General features: G+C 46.8%; 1 protein-coding gene across 2 annotated transcripts in view; it reads left to right on the forward strand.

The window, feature by feature from the left end:
- The window catches only part of Bltp3a (bridge-like lipid transfer protein family member 3A), a 52732-nt gene that overhangs the window by 23030 nt on the left and 9261 nt on the right, over nucleotides 1-20441 (forward strand). For both annotated transcript variants that reach the window (XR_008219763.1, XM_052744377.1), the window contains exons 2-15: nucleotides 1349-1511; nucleotides 1612-1650; nucleotides 2021-2112; nucleotides 5324-5513; nucleotides 5769-5909; nucleotides 6276-6446; nucleotides 7313-7505; nucleotides 9743-9829; nucleotides 10295-10465; nucleotides 10793-10932; nucleotides 11403-11544; nucleotides 12001-12194; nucleotides 12362-13809; nucleotides 18492-18688. Coding sequence is in view for 1 of the 2 variants with exons in the window: in XM_052744377.1 (XP_052600337.1) it covers nucleotides 1349-1511; nucleotides 1612-1650; nucleotides 2021-2112; nucleotides 5324-5513; nucleotides 5769-5909; nucleotides 6276-6446; nucleotides 7313-7505; nucleotides 9743-9829; nucleotides 10295-10465; nucleotides 10793-10932; nucleotides 11403-11544; nucleotides 12001-12194; nucleotides 12362-13809; nucleotides 18492-18688 (3368 nt within the window). In the remaining variant the exon portion in view is untranslated. The remainder of the gene's footprint in view (nucleotides 1-1348; nucleotides 1512-1611; nucleotides 1651-2020; nucleotides 2113-5323; nucleotides 5514-5768; nucleotides 5910-6275; nucleotides 6447-7312; nucleotides 7506-9742; nucleotides 9830-10294; nucleotides 10466-10792; nucleotides 10933-11402; nucleotides 11545-12000; nucleotides 12195-12361; nucleotides 13810-18491; nucleotides 18689-20441) is intronic.

Consider the following 20441-nt stretch of genomic DNA (forward strand, 5'->3'; position numbering starts at 1 on the left):
GCAAAATTATGAAGTAGCAACAAAAATAATTTTATGGTTAGAGGTCACCACAACATGAGGAACTGTATTAAAGGGCTACAGGGTTAGGAAGGTTGAGAACCACTGCTTTAGACAACCTTTCTCCCAAATCTGTCACGTTTGTTTTGATTCTTCTCTGTGGCCTTGAAAGGCACTTGAGAAGGCTAGTCTCTGGAGTTGACAGACTGGACTACTCAGCTTGCTTGGGTTCTCCCTGGCCCCTTTGTAGCTGCAGGAACCTCCCAGTTATACTTGCTTTTCTCAAATTAGTTCACTTTGGTTTTCACTGAATCCTAGGCGTTCCTCTGTTCTTGGATTTATGCGGTGCCTTTTTGTACCCCTCTGCTTTGTTCTGTACCCTTGCTGAGAACATTCTTGGCTGTCTTTTCTCATCCATCTGCCTGTTTCCATATACAGACTTCGAAGGACCTGTGAGGCAGCTTCATTTTCTAGTTTTCTTTTTCTTCTGCTTTTGGTGTCCATCCGTCGTCCGTCCGTCCGTGTCCCCCACCCCCACCCCCCCCCCGCCCCAGGTTTCTCTGTGTAGCTTTGCGCCTTTCCTGGAACTCACTCTGTAGACCAGGCTGGCCTGGAACTCACAGAGATCTGCATGGCTCTGCCTCCCAGGAGTGCTGGGATTAAAGGCATGTGCCACCACCGCCGGCTGCTTTGGGTTTTTTGAGACAGGGTTTCTCTGTGTAGCCCTGGCTGTCCAGGAACCTACTTTGTAGACCAGACTGGCCTTGAATTTAGAGATTTGCCTGCCTCTGCCTCCTGAGTTCTTGGATTAAAGGCGTGCGCCACCACCGCCTGTTCTACAAAGTGAGTTCCAGGATAGCCTGAGCTGTTACACAGAGAAACCTTGTCTCAGAAGAAAAAAAAAGTCTCTGGATCAGTAGTCAATTCTGTTGTGTCACTATTTGATCTGGATGGTTACTGGTTGAGTCTAGTAGTCGGTCAGTGATTGAATCTAGTAGGTCTTCACTAGTTGAATCTAGTAGGTTGAGAGTTGAATTAAGTAGTCATCGCTTACTGGTTCTAGAAAGCAATTGGTTTAGTCCTCATGGGTTTTAAGCATCATGACCTTGCAGAGCATGGTGCCACAGTGAGGGGGGTGGGCCCAGCAGCTCTGTTTTTAGAGGACTTTCCTGTGGGCATTTCCCCAGACTCCCCACCACACGCCGTCAGTAGGATGGTGACTATCATAGAAGAATGAGAGGTCTCACCTCATACCTTTTGTGGTGTGGAGATCGTGGGACGAATGACTGTAGTAGTGCCAATTTATCATGTTGCCCTAGAAACAGTGGTGTTTTCCTATCACTCTTTGCAGGTTCACTAAGAATCTTTCCCCGGACAAGATCAACTTGAGCACCCTGAAAGGGGAGGGTCAGTTGACCAACCTGGAGCTGGATGAAGAGGTTCTGCAGAATGTGCTGGAACTGCCCACCTGGCTAGCCATTACCAGAGTCTACTGCAACAGGGCCTCCATCCGGGTGAGAATGGGGTCCAAGTGCTGTGGCTCTCTTGGGACAGGAGGCTTGTTTTCTTGAGGACCAGCTGTCACAGGCCTGTGTCTTTGCTTTCTTCTTTCAGATCCAGTGGACCAAGTTGAAGACACATCCGATTTGCTTGGTAATGGCCTTTCATACTTGAAAGTAATCGTTTGTCTTTTTTGCTTTTTGAGACACAAGGTCTTTCTGAAGTAGCCCTGGCAATTCTAGAACTCACTACGTAGACCAGGCTGGCTTCAAACTCAGATCCGCCTGCCTCTGCCTCCCGAGTGCTGGGATTAAAGGCGTGCACCACCACCACCCAGTTTTGTTTGTTTTATAAAATAATGAGTTTTACTTCTCAAGCTCTATCTTTACATTTCCTTTGGGATCCAGACAGAAAGAAGTGTGGTTTGTGTTGGCTGTGGGTGGCTACAGCACAGTGTGTGCTGTCTTGCTGGTGAGGTGTGAGGTTTGTATGAATGCTTAGTTCTGTGTGACTTTTATTCCAGTGTCTAGATAAGGTGGAGGTGGAGATGAAAACCTGTGAAGATCCTCGCCCCCCCAATGGACAGTCTCCCATTGCCCTTGCTTCAGGACAGAGGTTAGTTACTATGAGCCCAGTGAAAGGATTGATTGATTGATTGTCTTTCACTATAGTCCAGGCTGGTTTCAAACTTATGATCTTCCTACTTCAGTCTATGAACACTGGGATTATAAGTGTGCCACACTTTCCTGGCTCAGCGGCGCACGCCTTTAATCCTAGCAGGAGGGGGAGGCGCCCTGCCTCCGTCTGGAGAGTGACCTTATCTCACGCCAGCACAGCAGTCAGCCCTGACGAGTTCTGGGCATGCATTACTTTTGCAGTAAAACATGCACTGTGGTCCCTTCACTGACTGGAGTCCAGTCAGCCTTCTTAGAGCCCTATAGAGGCTCATCATGGCTGACGAATAAACCTGCCAATTAAGCTTAAAAGTCCCGCCAGGTGGTGGTGGCGGCGGCGGCGGCGGCGGCGGCGGCGGCGGCGGCGGCGGCGGCGGCGCACGCCTTTAATCCCAGCAGAGCCAGGCGGATCTCTGTGAGTTCGAGGCCAGCCTGGTCTCCAAAGCGAGTTCCAGGAAAGGTGCAAAGCCACACAGAGAAACCCTGTCTCAAAAAAGCAAAAAAAAAAAACCAAAAACAAAAAACCCAAAAAACTTTGATTATTGAAAATTTCAAACATACCTAAAGCAGATAGGTTAGTTTGTCAAATCCCTGTGTTTCAAATATCAAACCTCAACAATTACCAACATTTTGCCAGTCTTTTTCCTGTGTGCTCCAGGACCTGAAAGCAAATCCCAGGTGCCCTATTGTACCTCCACAGTCTATGTTACTAACTGCAGTATGAACTTGGGGGACACAGAGCTTCGAACTGAGTTACATTCTATTATATGGTATAATACAGCCCTCCCCAAGCCCCAGAAAGGTCTTACGTAGCCCAGGATGCCTTTAAACTCACTATAGGTAGCTCAGGCTGGCCTTGAACTCCTGATCCTTGTGCCTCCACCTCCCAAGAGCTGGGATTACGGGCTGTGCAGGCATGCCCCTTTCCCTCACTTGATTGTCGTTTCTGCTGTGCTCTTAGGCTTTTGTGAATATCCATTCAGAGGTATTTGTGTGGTGGTGTGCTCTTGTTCTCTCGATGAACACCTAGGGAGGGAATGTTTGGGTAATAATGGTATGGGGAGTTTTAATTTTGGAAGAAACTGTCAAATTCTTCCCAACAGTTTACCAAATTGTATCTGCTTTTAACATTTTATATACTTTTTTCATGTCCTATATTCACATTTCTTTTTTGGAGAGGGGTGGGGAGTTCTTTTTCCTTTTTTAAAGGAATATAACTTCTCGATTTGTTTTCTTTTCTGTCTTTCTTTTTTCGAGACATGTTCTCACTGTGTAACTGGCCTGGAACTTGCTGGCCTCAAACTCACAGAGATCTGCCTCCTCTGTCTCTCTAATGCTGGAATTAAAGGTGTGGTTCATCGGCACAGCATTTTTACTTTTTTAATTAATTTTTTCCTTAAAGAAGTATCTGTAGGTGCTGGGCAGATGGGTCAGCGGGTAAAACACATGCTTTGTAAGCATGAGGCCTGGAGTTCGGATCACCAGCACTCACGTAATGCCAGAGGGGTGTAGGAGTCCACTTGTAATCTCAGCTCTGGCGGTGGAAAAGAGATCCCCAGAGCAAGCTGGCCTGAAGTTCATGAACATTTGCTTACCTCTACTTTTTGAATGCTGAGATTAGAGGTGTGAGCCACAGCTTTTTTTCATTATTATTATATTAGGGATGAATCCAGGGCTTGTTCCATGGCAGGCAAGCGATTGGCCACTTAGCTGTACTCCCAAGGTGTCACTGTAGTTCTGATTTATGTGTAAGGTTTAATGTTTTTTCTGTGAACTATGTATACTTTGTTCTATTTTTATTGGGCTCTTGGACCTTTTATTATCCTATGTGACTAAATTGTATATAAACGTGTACTTTCAGCTTTAATTTCTCTCTCTCTCTCTCTCTCTCTCTCTCTCTCGTTTTTTTTGAGACAGGATTTTTCGGTGTAGCCTTGGCTGTCCTGGAACTTGCTCTGTAGAGAAGTCTGGCCTCAAATTCACAGAGATCTGCCTGCCTCTGCCTCCCGAGTGCTGCCATTAAAGGCATGTGCCACCACCATCCGGCTCTAGATATCTTTTTTGTTTCTTGTAATAAGAAATGGTTTCAGAATTGGTTTTAACTCAACAATTCTTTTTTTTTTTTTTTTTTTAAAGATTTATTTATTTATTATGTATACAGCATGTATGACAGCAGTCCAGAAGAGGGCACCAGATCTCATTACAGATGGTTGTGAGCCACCATGTGGTTGCTGGGAATTGAACTCAGGACCTCTGGAAGAGCAGTCAGTGCTTTTAACCTCTGAGCCGTCTCTCCAGCCCAACTCAACAATTCTTTGGTCAAGTCAACAATGCAGTTTACAACCACACCCCTTATGTGTGGGTTGAGGCGCTTTGATGGTTTCTAGTCCTTATAAAAATAAAGAAGACAGAAGAAAAGAAATTCCATTTCAAGAATGTCTGTTTCATTAGAGTAGGAAGAGGACTTCCTGAAGAGCAGAGGCTGAGAGAGTAGGGGAGGGGTAAGAGAGGTAAAGGGTGTGAAAGTGTCCAAAATGCATCATGTACATAAATGAAAAGGTCAAAGAATAAATAAAAAACAATGCGTTTTTCACAGCCTGAGGACTTCTAGGCATCTTTCTCTTCTCTCTCTTCTCTCTCTGCCATTTCTGGCTTCTCAGAGGGAAGGAACTCTCTGGCTGTACTAGGCAGGGTGGAGGTGGGAGCATTCTTGAGTAGAGTTGACACTATTAACCCCTGACCTGTCTGTATTTCTTTCTTCTTCCTATTCCCTTTTTAAAGTATTCTGTGTCTTTGAAGATTTTATAGAAACTTAGGGGACTGGAGAGATGACTCTGAGGTTAAAAGCACTGGCTGCTCTTTTAGCAGATCTGGGGTTGGTCCTTAACACCCATACAGCAACTGTTACCATCTGTATGTAACTCCAGTTTCAGGGATCCAACTCCCTCTTTTGGACTCCGGGCACTACAAGCATGTCATATATAATAGGCATATATGCAGACAGTACACTCATATACATAAACAAAAAAAAAAACCCAACCAAGAAGAAGAAAGACAAGTAGTCACATCTGTAGCTGGATCTGCTGTCTTCCGCAGCAGTGTCCTGCCCGCAGCCTGCTGGTTCTAATGACCGTCTCCCTCATTGTTTGCAGTGAGTATGGCTTTGCTGAGAAGGTGGTGGAGGGGATGTTCATCATCGTCAATTCCATCACCATCAAGATCCACTCCAAGGCTTTCCATGCTTCTTTTGAATTGTGGCAGCTCCAGGGCTATAGTGTCAACCCCAATTGGCAGCAGAGTGACTTGCGTCTGACCCGCATCACTGATCCCCGTCGAGGAGAGGTGACAGCCTTAGCATTCTGAGGGGAGTGAGTGGAGGGATTTGAAGTAGGAGAAACCCCTGGAGGATGCTCTTCCTGGTTGGAGCTGTCCCCACTCTTGGGAAAGCTGGGATCCTTTCTGACCAATGTTAGTGCTCAGGCACAGATCTGGACCCACTGCCTTCAGTTAGGATGCTGGCTAAGAGTGTCCCCTTGGTTCTTTCGTCTCTTGGTTCATCTGATCCATAGAATCAAGGGATTTTGTTTTCTCTCCTAGGTTTTAACATTTAAGGAAATAACTTGGCAGACACTTCGAATTGAGGCAGATGCCACGGAAAATGGTGATCAGGACCCAGTTACCACTCCACTGAGGCTCATTACCAACCAAGGCCGGATCCAAATAGCCCTCAAGAGAAGAGTGAGTGTGTGCTCCCCATGCCAAGAATACTTCTGCAAGTTAATATTCTCCTTTGTCCACATTGTTCTTGGCCCCACCAGCATGAGAGAACCTTTTTTTTTTTTTATCGTTTTGGTACTTTTAGAAACCACAGTTTCTCCCCGTGTTTATTATGTACACACTGGCCCAAGTATCTCGAGGTTGACTGGTGCTCTTTCTTAATCAAGTAAACCTGAGTTATTTTGTAAGAAGTAGGCTTTCCAAAGTGCTTGATGATTCTTTTTTACCTCCTGGAAGGTGAAAAACTACCTTCGAAAACCAGGCTACAGTCACTTTAAGGCCTTGGAAGATACAAGGTGCTAAACTGTGTTCTCTGTGGCCCCTCAGACCAAAGATTGTAATGTGGTGGCCTCCAAGTTGGCGTTCCTGCTGGATGACCTGCTCTGGGTGCTGACTGATTCACAGCTCAAGGCAATGATGAAGTATGCTGAGTCGCTGAGTGAGGCCATGGAGAAGTCAGCCCAGCAGAGAAAGAGCCTGGCTCCTGAGCCTGTGCAGGTTAGAGATGAGTGGGCATCTTGTGGGGCTGGGGAGGCCGTTGGCCAGCCCTAATTTGTGCTGGTGTTGGGGGACTGAAGGCGTACTGGCTTGCTGATGGAGTTCACGGCTTGTGGTGTTGCTCGCCCCTGTCCTCTTTCATTTGCTGTGTCCACTGGCTTCCTCCCATATATCAGATGGAACTGGTCTCCAAAGGAAGGAGGCGGTGTGAGCCTTTCATTCCTGCCCTTGGGACTTGCTCTGTCTTGGAGAATAGACAGTAGACAAGCTGTTAATACATGGTTTGCCGGGTGCTGTAACAGGCAGACCCTGTGCTGCAGGAGCATGGAGAAGGGGCACTGCCCATCCAGTCTGGCAGTGCCCCTAGGGAGGACATTCTAGAGACGACTGGGCTCAGCCCAGTCCTGGTGGGTGAGAACTTGTAGGGCAGCTCAAACCTGAGGACACACTGGGACAGTTACTTGTCATAGATGGGCTTTTTGGAGTTTGGGTTGCTTCCTCGGGTAGTGCTGAGTGAGAGACTAGCCAGAAGTTAGGAGACAGAAGGGATGCTGTTAAATTGTGGTTTGATTCATGTGGACTTAAGCTTTAGGAAGCATCAGAAGGAGCCTCTCAGTATGGACTTGACGTCTGTCTGTCTGTCTGTCTTTCTAAATACATAATTTATTTTTGTTTTGTGTGCCTTGGTGTTTTGCCTGCATGTATGCCCGTGTGAGGGTGTTTGAAGCCCTGGAACTGGAGTTACAGACAGTTGTGAGCCGCCATGTGGGTGCTGGGAATTGAACCTGGGTCTACTGGAGGAGCCAGTGCTCTCAACCCCGAGCCGTCTCTCCAGCCCCTGATGTTTTCCTCTCTGTCCCATGTAGATCACTCCGCCTGCTCCCAGCGCCCAGCAGACCTGGGCCCAGGCATTTGGTGGCAGCCAGGGCAGCAGCAGCAGCAGCAGCAGCCGCCTCAGCCAGTACTTTGAGAAGTTTGATGTGAAGGAGTCTTCCTACCATCTCCTCATCTCCCGCCTGGACCTGCACATCTGTGATGACAGCCAGTCCCGGGAGCCAGGTACCCATGGGGGCCACGCCTGGCTGGTTGCACATCATTGTCTGTCTTGGCAGAGCCTAGGATGAAGGTTTCTTCCCACAGACACTGTGGCATCCAGCCTTCAGTTAGCTCCCTTACTCACAGGCATTGCTTAGGCCCCAGCCCTCCTGTGGTAGCTCTGTGTTGGCTTGAAGCAGTGCTCACCAGCCTTTAGGGTGTGCTGGAGCCACCTGTCCCACAGTACACCTGGCAGGCCCTTTTCCCAACCAGCATAAGACTGTTTTCCTCGCCAAGTCCCCTGGGAAACACTGGTGTTTGCCAGAGGTTGAGAACCACTGCTGGGGGATTTTAGGAAGAGTAAATTCAATCGTAGGAAACTCAGAGTTTTCAGATTTCTCTCCTTGTTTTTGGAGTTGAGGATCGAGCCCAGGCCTTATGTTTATACTAAACAAACCAGTGCTCCACCGCAGCTTTACCTAGAGCCAGAATGTTCAGTTTTAAATCATTTTAATATTATCTTGTGGTAGTCAGGTGTGGTGGTGCACAGCTTGAATCCCAGCACTCTGGAGACAGAGGCAGGTGGATCTCTGTGAGTGCAAGGCCATTCTGATCTGCACAGTGAGTTCTAGGACAGCCAGGGCTACATAGTGAGACCCTGTCTCAATCCCTCCCTCAATTATATATATTGTATTTATATGTGTAGGGAGGTTATGTTAATGGCATGCTTAACATAGTTATCACACATGTGTATTTCTCTTTATTCAGAATGATTGACATTTCTTTATGAGCCCTGCTTAACTTTTTGGAATAACCTCATTTGTGAAATTGAGTGAAATCAGTCTTTGCTCATATTCCTCAAAGCCATTGTCAGGCTCAAGTGAGATGATCTGCTGGCTTTGGGAACCCCCGACAGTCATTGCACGGGGTTTTGACTCACGCGTATTCCTGCCCTGTCTTCGTTCCTTTGCTCCCTCGTGCTCTCCGGTGCTCACACGTGACGGTTCTCTCTCATGCTCTCTGGTGCTAACATGTGACGATTCTCCCTCGTGCTCTCTGGTGCTCACACGTGACGGTTCTCTCGTGCTTTAGCTTCTCTGTGGCTGCGTTTGCTGTCTGCCTCTTACTTACGTCCTTATTTAGGTGGTGCTGAGGGTTTGAACCCAGGGCTTGGTGAGTGCTGAGCAGCTGCTGTACCACTGAGCTACAACTCCTGCTGTAGACTTGCCCCTTGAGTATTTCAGGGGTACATAGTTGTTTTTGTCTTTTCCCCTGGGCCACCAAGCTGCGCTGCCTCTCTGGTTTGTTATTCCTTGGTCTTGCAGTGACCCCCTTCCATACGAAGAGGAGACATGAGGAATGACAGAGTAGATAGGGCATCTTCCACCAGAGGAAGTGAGTGTTTATTTAGTAAGTTCTTCCCAGCGTTGCTTAGGGACTTGGAGTGGGGGGTGAATGCCTTTAGTCCTGGATGGGTCTCTTGAGTTTGAGGCCAGCCAAGGCCACGTAGTGCACTTGCTGGTTGTGGTGCTGCATACATGTGATCTTAGTGCTCTGGAGGCTATAGCGAAGTATTGTCATGAGTTTGAGGCAGCTTGTGCCACATAGCAAGACCCTGTCTCAAGAATAGGCCCCCCTTCTCCTATATCTCCCCCTGCCAAAGAAAAGCAAGCCTGGCTGTAGTGGCGCACACCTTTAATCCCAGCACTCAGGAGGCAGAGGCAGGTGGATCTCTGTGAGTTTGAGGCCAGCCTGGTCTACAGAGGGAGTGCTACATAGAGAAACCTTGTCTTGAAAAAAAAAAAAAAAGAATATCCTTTCCCTAGATAAAAAGAATGCATTATTGTAGTTGTACATATTACATTCTAGCAGTTGGGAGATGGAGGCAGGAGGATCAGAAGCTCAAGGTTACTCTTAGATGATTAATAATTTTGAGACTAGCCTGAGTTTGAGACCTTGCCTAAAAAAACAACAAAAATCCCCAAAACATTATCAGTAATTATAGTTTTAAATTTTAAGTACTAATAGCTTTAAAATAGCTAATTTAAAACCGTTATTATTGTTTCTTATCCATTAATGAAACAAAGGAGTATTTGTATATTCTGTGGTATAAAGCATAGATCTGGGCCCATTCGTTCAGAACTCTGGTTGCTCTTGCCAAGAGCATTGGGTTCCACCCTCCAGAGGACTTCCTGGTGGTTCAAGTGATGCTTAGGTTTCTTTGCTCCTCAGTGCTGTTCACCTGTGTCTTTCTTTCATAGGTGTCTCTGCAAACAGACTCACAGGTGGTGCCATGCAGCTTACCTTCCGCAAGATGGCATTTGACTACTATCCCTTCCACTGGGCAGGTTAGAGAAATTTAATGTGTTCTGGCATGGCCCAGATAATTGATTTCTGGGTTCACACGTGACCAGCCAGCAAAAGGGTGCTAGATATTGCTACATATGCTCAGAGGGGTGCTGGGAGTATCTTCCTGTGAGGATCTGCAGGCCTGTGTGGTGTACTGTTGCTGATGACTAGAGGAAGTGGGTGGTGCTTTGGATTCTACTCTCAGACCCTCAAGATCATTAGGTTTAAAACCGTCTAGTAGTCCATAGTCAAAAATAGCCCTTTTGAGGCCCTTGGGAAATGAGAATTACACATGGAGTTTAGAAGAAGATGGGTGCTCTTAGTGGGCATTTTCCTCTTACCCCTCGAAATTCTGGGTTGGGGTTGGGATCTAATCTGAACTCTGACTATCCTGGACAGGAAGAAAACATTGGAACACTGGTCTGTGACATTGGGCCCAAATCCTTTTCTTCTTTACCCCACAGGTGACAGCTGTAAACATTGGGTGCGGCACTGTGAGGCCATGGAGACTCGAAGCCATTGGGCCCAGAAACTGGTGATGGAGTTTCAGAGTAAGATGGAGAAGTGGCATGAGGAGAGCAGTGTGAAGCCGCCATGGCACCTGGGTGTCGACTCTGCCTTCAGGAAGAAAGCAGGTAGGTGTTGAGGACCTGGAGGGTTCTAGTTGTTGAACCTTCTGCTCTTTGGCTCTGGATAGCTGCAGGAGATGAAGCAGTGGAGGCTCTCTTCACCTAGCTGCGTCCCACAGTGTGATGCCAGGGTGGAGTCCCTTTGTCAGCAGCAGTCGCTGCAGTTACAGGGCTGTCAGCAGGCCTGTCTTGCACTCATGGGACTGTTAGCAAGTTGCCACCAGTGTTGAGCTCTCTTTCTGCTTCATGCTATTAATGATCTTGGGTTTTTAATTTCTAAATTTTATTAATAATGAATGCATCTACTTCTTTTTCCTTTTCCTTTTTATTTAGATTCTTTCTCTAGCCCTGGAAAGAGCCCTCTTGATAAAAGCCCTGCTCAGGGCTGGCAGGCTGCCTTTGGGCCTCCAGCATGGAATCGTTTACGCTCTAGCTGCCTGGTTGTACGAGTGGATGACCTGGACATCCACCAGGTGAAGGCATAGGAAGACACTGGAGGGTGTGGGATAGTTTAGGAACAGTGTGAACCTAGATATGGAAGCCAGGGTCTGTTGGCCTCTCTTCTGAGGAGATGGATAATTTGGTCAGTTTCTGCTGAGAAAGGCCTTGGGATGTTCTCAGAATGCTGTATTACAACCTCCTGCTGAAATGAACTTGGACTGGTTGAGGTGCTATAATCCTAGCACTTTGGAGGTGGAGGCAGGAGTTCAAGGCCATCCTCGGCTACATTGCCAGTTTGAGACCAGCCTATACTATGTGAGACCCATCCCCCAAACCAAACAGAACAGCAGCTTGGGGATAGTACAGAACCATTGTGACTGTGTCTGAATGTGTGGAAAGCTCTTTGTTCCTCTCAGGGAAGGATGTGGGGGGATAGCAGAGGCATGTATTCCTTAGGAAACAGTCGTGTTAGGCAGGCTAACAGTGACTTGTGGTTACTTAGGTTTCTACAGCAGGACAGCCAAGTAAGAAGCCATCCACTCTGCTCTCCTGCAGCCGCAAACGCCACCACCTCCCGACTCAGGTGGCTGCCATCCATGTACAGTTCACAGAGTATTACTTCCCAGATAATCAGGAGCTTCCAGGTAAGCGTCTGGCCTCGCCATTTCTTCCATTGATGCCCTTCACCTTTGTCAGCTTTGAGACCACAGTATACAGTCTCACTTGTGGTTAGGAGTGTGATGTGTCCAGTTAAAAACTCTGCCCGGGGCTGGGGCTGCAGTTGAGCTCAGTTGAGAGCGTTCTTTCCTAACATGCATGAAGCCCCATGCTTCGTCACCAACACCATGTAGATTGATTGTGGAGATGCACAACTCAATTTAGCACTCTGGGAGGTGGAGGCAGAAGGTCATGGCTACATGGTGAGTTTGAGATCAGTCTGGGGTATGTGAGATATGTGAGATCCTGTCTGAAAAACAAAACAAATAAACTCTGCGGTGTACAAGGGTGTCTCTTTGCTGTTATGATAGTGAAACGTTAGCTGGTTAGAAGAGTCTAGCTGCTACACTGTAAATGACTATCCTTGTTTTCTCTGCTTCCAGTTCCCTGTCCTAATCTCTACATCCAGTTAAATGGTCTGACATTTACCGTGGATCCCGTCAGCTTGCTTTGGGGAAACCTCTTTTGCCTAGATTTATACCGCAGCTTGGAGCAGTTCAAAGCTATCTATAAGCTGGAAGATTCAAGACAAAAAGATGAGCACTTGGACATTCGACTGGATGCATTCTGGTTGAAGGTAGGGGCGGAGGTAGACTTTGGCACTTGTTGGTAGACACAGCTGTTTTTCAAGGTTGTGATCGATAGTCCTCCTGTGTCCACCTGATAGAAGAAAGAAAATCAACTTCAGATGCCCACGCCTGTCCAGATAGCCTTAACCACCTGTGTTTCGTTTTCTCTCTGAAGGTGAGCTTCCCGCTAGAGAAGAGAGAGCAGGCGAAGCTGCATCGTCCCCAGGCACTTGTCTTCTCCACGTCAGGCATGGTCGCCACCAATACTCGGCATGCCCCCCACTGCGGTTGTCCAGACCTCCAGAGTCTCTTCCGGGGTTTTGCTGCTGCTGAGTTCTTTCGTTCTAGTTATTGTTACTTTCCTAAGGTTCCAGGGGGCTTCAGCCTTCTGCACATGCTCTTCCTGCATCATGCTTTCCAGATGGATTCCCTCCCAGCTCAGCCTAGCTCCCTCCCTCCTCAGAGGCCTGCAGCCTCCCAGGATCTTTGGTCTCTGCACTTCACCGAGATCTCCTTGGACTTTGAAGGCACAGAGAACTTCAAAGGCCATAGCTTGAATTTTGTGGCCCCCTTCCCCTTGTCCATTTGGGTCTGCCTTCCTCTCCGCTGGCAGCAAGCCCAGGCACGGAGGCTCCTTTTGGCCTCCGAGGGAAGGCTAAAACCATCAGCCAGCTTTGGCAGTCCTGTGCATTCTGAAGCTCTTGCCCCCGAGTCTGTGTCCCATCAGAGGTCGAAGACTGAACGAGACTTGAAAAGCCTGTCAGGCTTTACTGAAACCCCAGAGGTTTCGAGAGAAGGTGATGCTGGTGTGGACCACAGAGGGCACATGGCCGAGCTGGAGGGTGTGGCGGATGTTCACATGCTTGTGCACTCCCCTGCCCACGTCCGAGTGAGGCTCGACCACTACCAGTACTTGGCTCTACTTCGCCTCAAGGAAGTTCTTCAGGGGCTTCAGGAGCAGCTGGCCAAGGACACAGAGGCCATGACTGGGTCTCCCCTGCAGGACCAGACAGCTTGTATTGGTGTCCTCTTCCCCAGTGCTGAGGTGGCTCTCCTCATGCATCCTACCCCTGCGACTGCTGAAGCCGACTCTGCAGGCTCAGATACCACCAGCCTCATAGACTCAGAGCTGTCTCCATCGGAGGATCCGGAACTGAAGTCTGATGCCTCCTCAGACCAGGGCCCAGTAAGCCCTGAGAAAGTCCCGAAGGTCAGCAGCATTGAAAATCTGGATGCATCCCAGGAAAGGCTGCATGATGATGGAGCGCCGCAGGACTTTGGTTCACCTGCACACCAGTCAGCAGGGAAGAGCCAGGAGGCAGTTGAGTCTCTGCAGGCCAAGAAGTTGAGCAGAGCTCAAACTGTCAGCTCACCGGCTGTGTTGAAGGACCCAGCTGATCGGGATGCTGCTACGAATGGACGAGGGGAACCCATACCCTTGAGGAACATTGAGGGGGAATTGTCCAGTGCTATTCACATGACCAAGGATGCCACAAAAGAGGCTCTCCATGCCACCATGGACCTCACCAAGGAAGCTGTGTCCTTGACTAGGGATGCCTTCAGTTTGGGTAGAGATCGAATGACCTCCACCATGCACAAGATGTTGTCCCTGCCTCCCACCAAGTGAGTGGTCCTCAGCCTCCTCTAGTTACTCTTTTTCCTCCAGTTCTGGCCATTGGGCTCAAGGCTACCTACTGTGTGTACTCTTAGAGAAGGAATGGCTGGTGGGGGGCTGGAGAGATGGCTCAGGGGTTAAGAGCACTGGCTGCTCTTTTAGAGGACCTGGGTTCAATTCTCAGCCCCCACATGGCAGCTCACGTCTGTCTGTAACTCCAGTTCCAGGGTTTCTGACACCCTCACATAGACTTAAATGCCAATGAACATAAAACAGCAATGAACATAAAATAAAAATAACTTATAGGCCGGGTGGTGGCAGTACACACCTTTAAGGTGGATCTCTGTGAGTTTGAGGCCATCTTGGTCTAAAAAAGCCAGTCCCAGGACAGCCAGCGCTGTTACGCAAAGAAACCCTGCCTTGAAAAATAAAATAAAATAAATAAATAAATTACCAAGGGGGGAAAATGGCTGGTTGAATGGGAAGGCTTCAAGTCAACATTTGTAGCTTTTCAGGATGTGTAGCCTTACAATTATCAACACAGATTAGGCTGTATCAGAATAACAGTACCTGGCATCCGTATTCTGTTCTTGTTGCTAAGGAAACCAAGACCTCACAAATGCTAGGCAAGTACTGTTAGCACTGAGCCATACTCCTAGCCCAAATACTGTGTTTGCTTGTATTTGAAGACAAGTCACTGTCTTCACTGTCTTACTATATATCCCACGCTGGTCTGGAACAAACTTTCTCCCTGTTTTTTTTTTTTTTTCTTCTCACACAGCAACAAAATTTTTATTAGTGCTGAAACAGATTTTTTTTTTTTTAATGTAACTTTGTGTCTTCTGGCCTCACCTTCTTGAGGCTTGGCATTATAGGTGTGTGCCAGTGCGCCTGACTCTGGTGTAATAGTCATTGCACTGGGTTATCTTGTAATCTCTTTGTTTAGTTTGATCCCCACAACAGCCCAGTAAAGTAGCTGCAGAACTTTGTATTTCTCGTTCATAGCTGAGGAGAGTGATGCTCGAGACAGGTCCTGCTCTTTGACCCAGACCTGACGAACAAAAGAGCTGTGCCTTGGCCCGTGCTCTTCCTGGCAGTGCTGCATTAGCATCTGCCGGGGCAGTGGAGAAGGGAAGTAGTGTTGAGCTCTTACTGTGTGGTAGGTCCTGTGCCAAGCACTGAGGATACAATAGGATGAGAGAAAGGCACAGTCAGGAGGTTGGAAATGATGGCTTTTCCTGTGAATTTCTTGAGCTTTTAGAAAGATAATGGGACAGCCGGGCATGGTTGTGCATCCCTTTAATCCCCGCACTTGGGAGGCAGAAGCAAGTGAATCTCTTATGAGTTCGAGGCCAGCCTGGTCTACAGATCAAGTTCCAGGACTGCCAGGGCTACACAGAGAAACCTTGTCTCAAAAACCAAAGAAAAAAAAAGAAAGAAAGAAAATATGGCATGATGAAGTCTCTTCTGGGACATTTGGTGGTTCACAGACCATGGCATTACAGTCAAGGAGTTTTTTTTCTTTTCTTTTCCATTAAATAAATTTGTGTATAGATGTTTTGTCTGCATATAAGTGCAGTGCCCAAGGTATCAAATCCTCTGGGATTGGGATTACAGATGGTTGTGAGCCACCATGGGAATTCTGGGAATTGAACTCAGGTCTGCTGGAAGAGCAGCCAGTGCTCTTAACCACTGAGCTGGCTCTCCAGGCCCTCTTTCCCCAATTTTATGTGGTGTGCATGTGTGTGGAGGGCCAAGGTTGATGTTGTTATTCATTCTGGATTCCTCTTCCACCTTACTCATTGAGGCAAGATCTCGTAGTCAAACCCAGAACTCACCTGTACATCTAGTCTAGCTAGCTAGCTTGCCTGTCTCCGCCTTTCAAACCTGAATTACAGGTGGATGCCATGTCCACCGGCATTTTGTGGGTTCTAGGGATCCAGACTCTGAGGAGCCATCTCCCCAGCTCCTTGGAGCTTTTTTCTGTATGAACTGTCCTAAGTGGGTCTCTAGGCAGTGCCTGTGTATAGTGCCTGCTAGGGTAGTCAGCCAAGGGGGAAGGGGAGGAAACCTCACAGGGGTCCTTGGCGGGCTGGGGAGATAGCTTAATTGGTATACCCAGCGCCAACATAAAAGAAAGCTGGACATCTGCCTGTAATCTTAAAGCTAGTGAGGAAGAGATAGGAGGACCCTTTGGACTTGCTGGCCACCATTTCTAACTAAGTTGGGGAGCTCCAGGTTAACTGAGAGACCCTGTCTCAAAATATAATGTGATGAAGCAGTTGAGGAAGATACCTGATGTTGACCTCTGGTCTCCACATGCATTTGTAGACACATATGCACATGTGAATACACATAAGCACACACATATGCAAAAAGGGACCAGTGTGTAATAATACCAGACTGAAAGTTCCCGTGTGTGCGGTTCTGCCTTCGGCGTGGTATTTACCTACTGAATTCCTGTAATCCTATGGGACACACTGACAGCAGGCCTCATTTAAATATATTTTATTTTATTTTTATATGCATTTGTGGTTTTGCCATGGGTGTCAGGGTCCCCTGAAATTGGAGTTACAGACAGGTGTGAGCTGCCATGTGGGTGCTGGGAATTGAACTCATGTCCTCTGGAAGAAGAGTCAGCACTCTTAACCCCCGAGCCTTCTCTCCAGCCCAGCAGGCCTCATTTAATAGGAAACAACTCAGCAAGGCAAAAACTTGCTGAGGATCATACAGTTCCTCTGGAACATGAGTTATTACTATTTTATTAACAGTGCCAAAAAGAAAAAAATGTCATGTAACTCCTGAGTGGTGGGATAAAGGTTGAAAGCCAGGCTCCTTTTCCTTCTCCTGGCCCTTCAGTTTTTTATTAGACCAATGAGGTGCCTTAGGCAGGCAAAGTGAAACAGCAACACATCTTTTTTTGTTTGTTTGGCTTTTTTTTCGAGACAGGGTTTCTCTGTGTAGCTTTGGTGCCTGTCTTGGAACTCAACACTGTAGACTAGGCTGGCTTTGAACTCAGAGACCCACCTGCCTCTGCCTCCCAAGTGCTGGGATTAAAAGCGTGTGCCACCACTGCCTGGCTAGCAATACAACTTTACGTAATTAAACAAATGCAGCATAAATGAATATAACACATCTTTGCCCAGTTTAAAGTAATATTCCCCAATACCTGGTCTCCCTGTTTCTTTTTCTTTTTCTTCTTTTTTTTTTTTTTTTTTTAACTTTTTAAAGATTTATTTTGTGTTAATTTTAGTGTTCAGTGTTTTGTCCGCATTTTGTCTGTGAACCACATGAACACAACATCTGAAAAGGCCAGAAGGTGTTGGATCCTTCAAAACTGGAGTTACAGGTGGCTGTGAGCTGCCATGTGGGTGCTAGGAACTGAACCCAGGTCCTGTGGAAGAGCAGCCAGTGCTCTTACCCACCAAGCTTTCTCCAGCTCCATCTTTAAGAATTTTTACAGCCACACACTTCTGGAATCCCAGCTCTTTGGGAGTCTAGGAGAATGGCAGGAATTTGAGACACTGTCTTAAAAAGACATCACCTCCACCAAGTTTGAAAAACACAACTTTGACTTTTTGTATGATCTGGATGCAGTCTGTGTGGTTGTGTGAGAAGCACTTAATGGCGGTTAGAGGACTTGGGTCTTTCTTCATCCCACTTTAGCTGTTGACTCACCTCTGAGAGTGGGGCTGGAAGGGCTTTAAGCTTTCTCTTCAGCCATCTGTCTTAGCTTTGTCACCTTTCCTCCCCAGCCCCCACCGCACCGGAGCCGAGCCAGGTAGTGCTGTTCACTCATCTTGTGCCGAGCACTTGGCTTGTGCTCTTTTCCTCTTGGGGTGCTGTCTGCTTTGGCTCTTCCATAGTCCTTCAGGGACACGCTTCGGTGCCAGCTCCTGGACCTAGTGTGGTGGAACTCAGGATGCCAAGGTCCAGGCCAGCCAGGGCTGCAAGGCAAAACTTTAGTTTCACAACCAAAGGAAATGCCATTTCCTGAAATGCCATTCTTGATCATGTCTCCTCTGGCCTCTTAGGGCATGTGTGACTCAGTCCCATGAAACATACCTGTTTATCCGTCTTTCTTCTGAGGATAGGGGATGCTCCTTCATCAGCTTACCCACCCTGTACTCATGTCTCTCCAGAGCAGTTGAGTAAAGACTTGTGGGATGGGGCTGCAGAGATGGTTCAGCCTTTAAGAGCTCTTGCTGCTCTTGCAGGACTCGAATCAGAAAGCTTACAACCGTGTTTCTGTAACTCAGCTCCGGGGAACCCGACACCCTCTTCTGGCTACCTCAGAAACCATGCGTCTGTGCATGTGTATACATGTGCGTGGACCCCCGTGGACCCCCATACACATGTTCATAAAAACAAGACTTGTGAAGTGTGTGCGGGGGGCTTTGGCACCACTCATTATCACCAGGGGGCAGGTAGTCGGCCCCTTCTGTGAATGGCATGACCTGAATAACCTTGAGATTTTATGTTATTAGATGCTTAAGTAGTTAAAATGCTCAAACAGCAAGTGTGTGTTCACATTAACTGTCTGAGCTAGGGAAATCAGCAAGTGTGTGTTCACATTAACTGTCTGAACTAGGGAAATATGTCAGACTGAGGCTGGGTGAGTTTAGAGGGAACAAGCAGGTCCTCAAAGCTGAATTGGTGATTTTTTTTTTTTACTTCTTTTTAAATATAGGGAAGCCATGGCCAAGACAGATGAGGGGGTAGCAGCCCCAGTGAGTGGAGGTGCTGCCCGGCTCCGATTTTTCTCCATGAAGAGGACAGTCTCTCAGCAGTCATTTGATGGTGTCTCAGTGGACAGCAGTGGCCCTGAAGACCGGATTTCAGTAGACAGCGATGGCAGTGATAGCTTTGTGATGCTCTTAGAGTCCGGTATGTAAGAGTAAAGTTGCATTAGTCCAGAGAGTGTGCTTGCTCTCTAGCTAATGCTCACACCAGCAGGATTCCAGTGGAGCTGAGACAGGATAAAATAGGTATTTTTCCTAACCAAAACAAAAGAGAGAAAATTCAGTACATGTTTTTATGGCTTTATTTCCACATCTCCTAGGTTATTTTTATGTTTATTTCTTTGGTTTTTTTTTTTGTTGTTGTTGTTGTTTTGGGTGGGGGGGTCTCGTGTAACCCAGACTAGCCTTGAACTCCCTATTCTCCTAACTTTCCTAAGTGCTGGGATTACAAGTATGTGCCATCACTCCTATCTCTCTTACAAGTTATTGTTTAATACTCAACATTTATTACAGAAAAATATTCAAGTCAAAGGAGTTCTTTGAGCCACAAGACCAGCTGACCAGAGTTGATTTTGTATCTGTTGTTAGTGGCACATGCTTGTGTCTGGGCTTTGTTTTGCCTGGGTATTTTTAATTTTTGAAAGATTTATTTATTATTTATTATGTTTAGTTTATATTAATTTTTATATTTACTTATGTGTATGAGTGTTTAGTCTGAATGTATGTAAGTATACTGTGTGCATGCCTGGTGCCCTTGGAGGACAGAAGAGTGTGCTGGATCCCCTGGAACTAGAGTCATGGACTGTTGTGAACTGCTATGTGGGTGCTAGGAATTGAACCTGGTTCCTCTGTAAGAACAGTCAGTGCTCTTAACCACTGAGCCATCTCTTTATCTCCATACAATGGTTAACTTTCAGGAATTAAATTTATCACTTTTGGAAGTCACATGCTCTTAGCTTATCAAAATAGAAACTTATTAAATGATTCCTTCAGAATATTTGAAGAACATGTTTATGTCTTTCCTTTTGATACTATTATAATTATTGTTTTTGATGCTGCTCTAATCGAGGCTGTCAGTGTGCTGGGCAAGTGCTCTGACACCGAGTCACACCACTGGTCCCTTCTTTCCCTTTAGTTTTCATTGGAGAGTGACCAATTGTGATGTGTGTGTTTATGTGGTAATAGATGTCATCTCACATATATACCATCTACTCTTCCTGTCCAGCTGAATGATTATACCTTCTGGCCAACATCTTTGTATTCTCTCCATAGTAACCATCATTCTATTCTTTGCAATATGTCTGATTGTTTCCTATACCACGTGTAAGTGACAGTGTGTGGTTTGTGCCTTTCTGTCCATATTGCCTCAAGTGACAGATTTTCCTGCACTCTCACACACACTTTTCTTTATTCACTGCATAGTGGACACATGTTGTTTGTGTGGCTTGGTAATTGTGACTAGGCTACAATAAACATGGCAGTGCACACATTCCTTGACTATACTACTGTATTTCCTTTGAATATAGCTAGGGTGGGTTTGCTTTTCTCCACGGTCTTTTTTTTTTTTTTTTTTTTTCCCTTTTCTTTTTGGTATTTCAAGATGGGTTCTCTGTGTATCCCTGGCTCTCTTGGAACTCACTATAATTCACTCTGTAGACCAGGCTGGCCTCAAACACAGAGATCCACCTGCCTTTGCCTCCTGAGTGCTAGTATTAAAGGCCACCACCACCACTACCACCACCACCACCACCCAACTCTTCTCCACATTCTTGCCAACACTTGTTCTCTATTTTTATTTTTGGCGGGGCGGGGGGGCGAGTAGTTTTGGCTTTTTAAAAAGATGTTTATTTGTTTTTAATTGTGTGTGTGTGTGTGTGTGTGTGTGTGTATGGGTATGT

This window comes from Peromyscus californicus, unplaced genomic scaffold (assembly GCF_007827085.1).
Source record: "Peromyscus californicus insignis strain IS unplaced genomic scaffold, ASM782708v3 Scaffold_19__1_contigs__length_69161282, whole genome shotgun sequence".
Taxonomy (NCBI): Eukaryota; Metazoa; Chordata; class Mammalia; order Rodentia; family Cricetidae; genus Peromyscus; species Peromyscus californicus.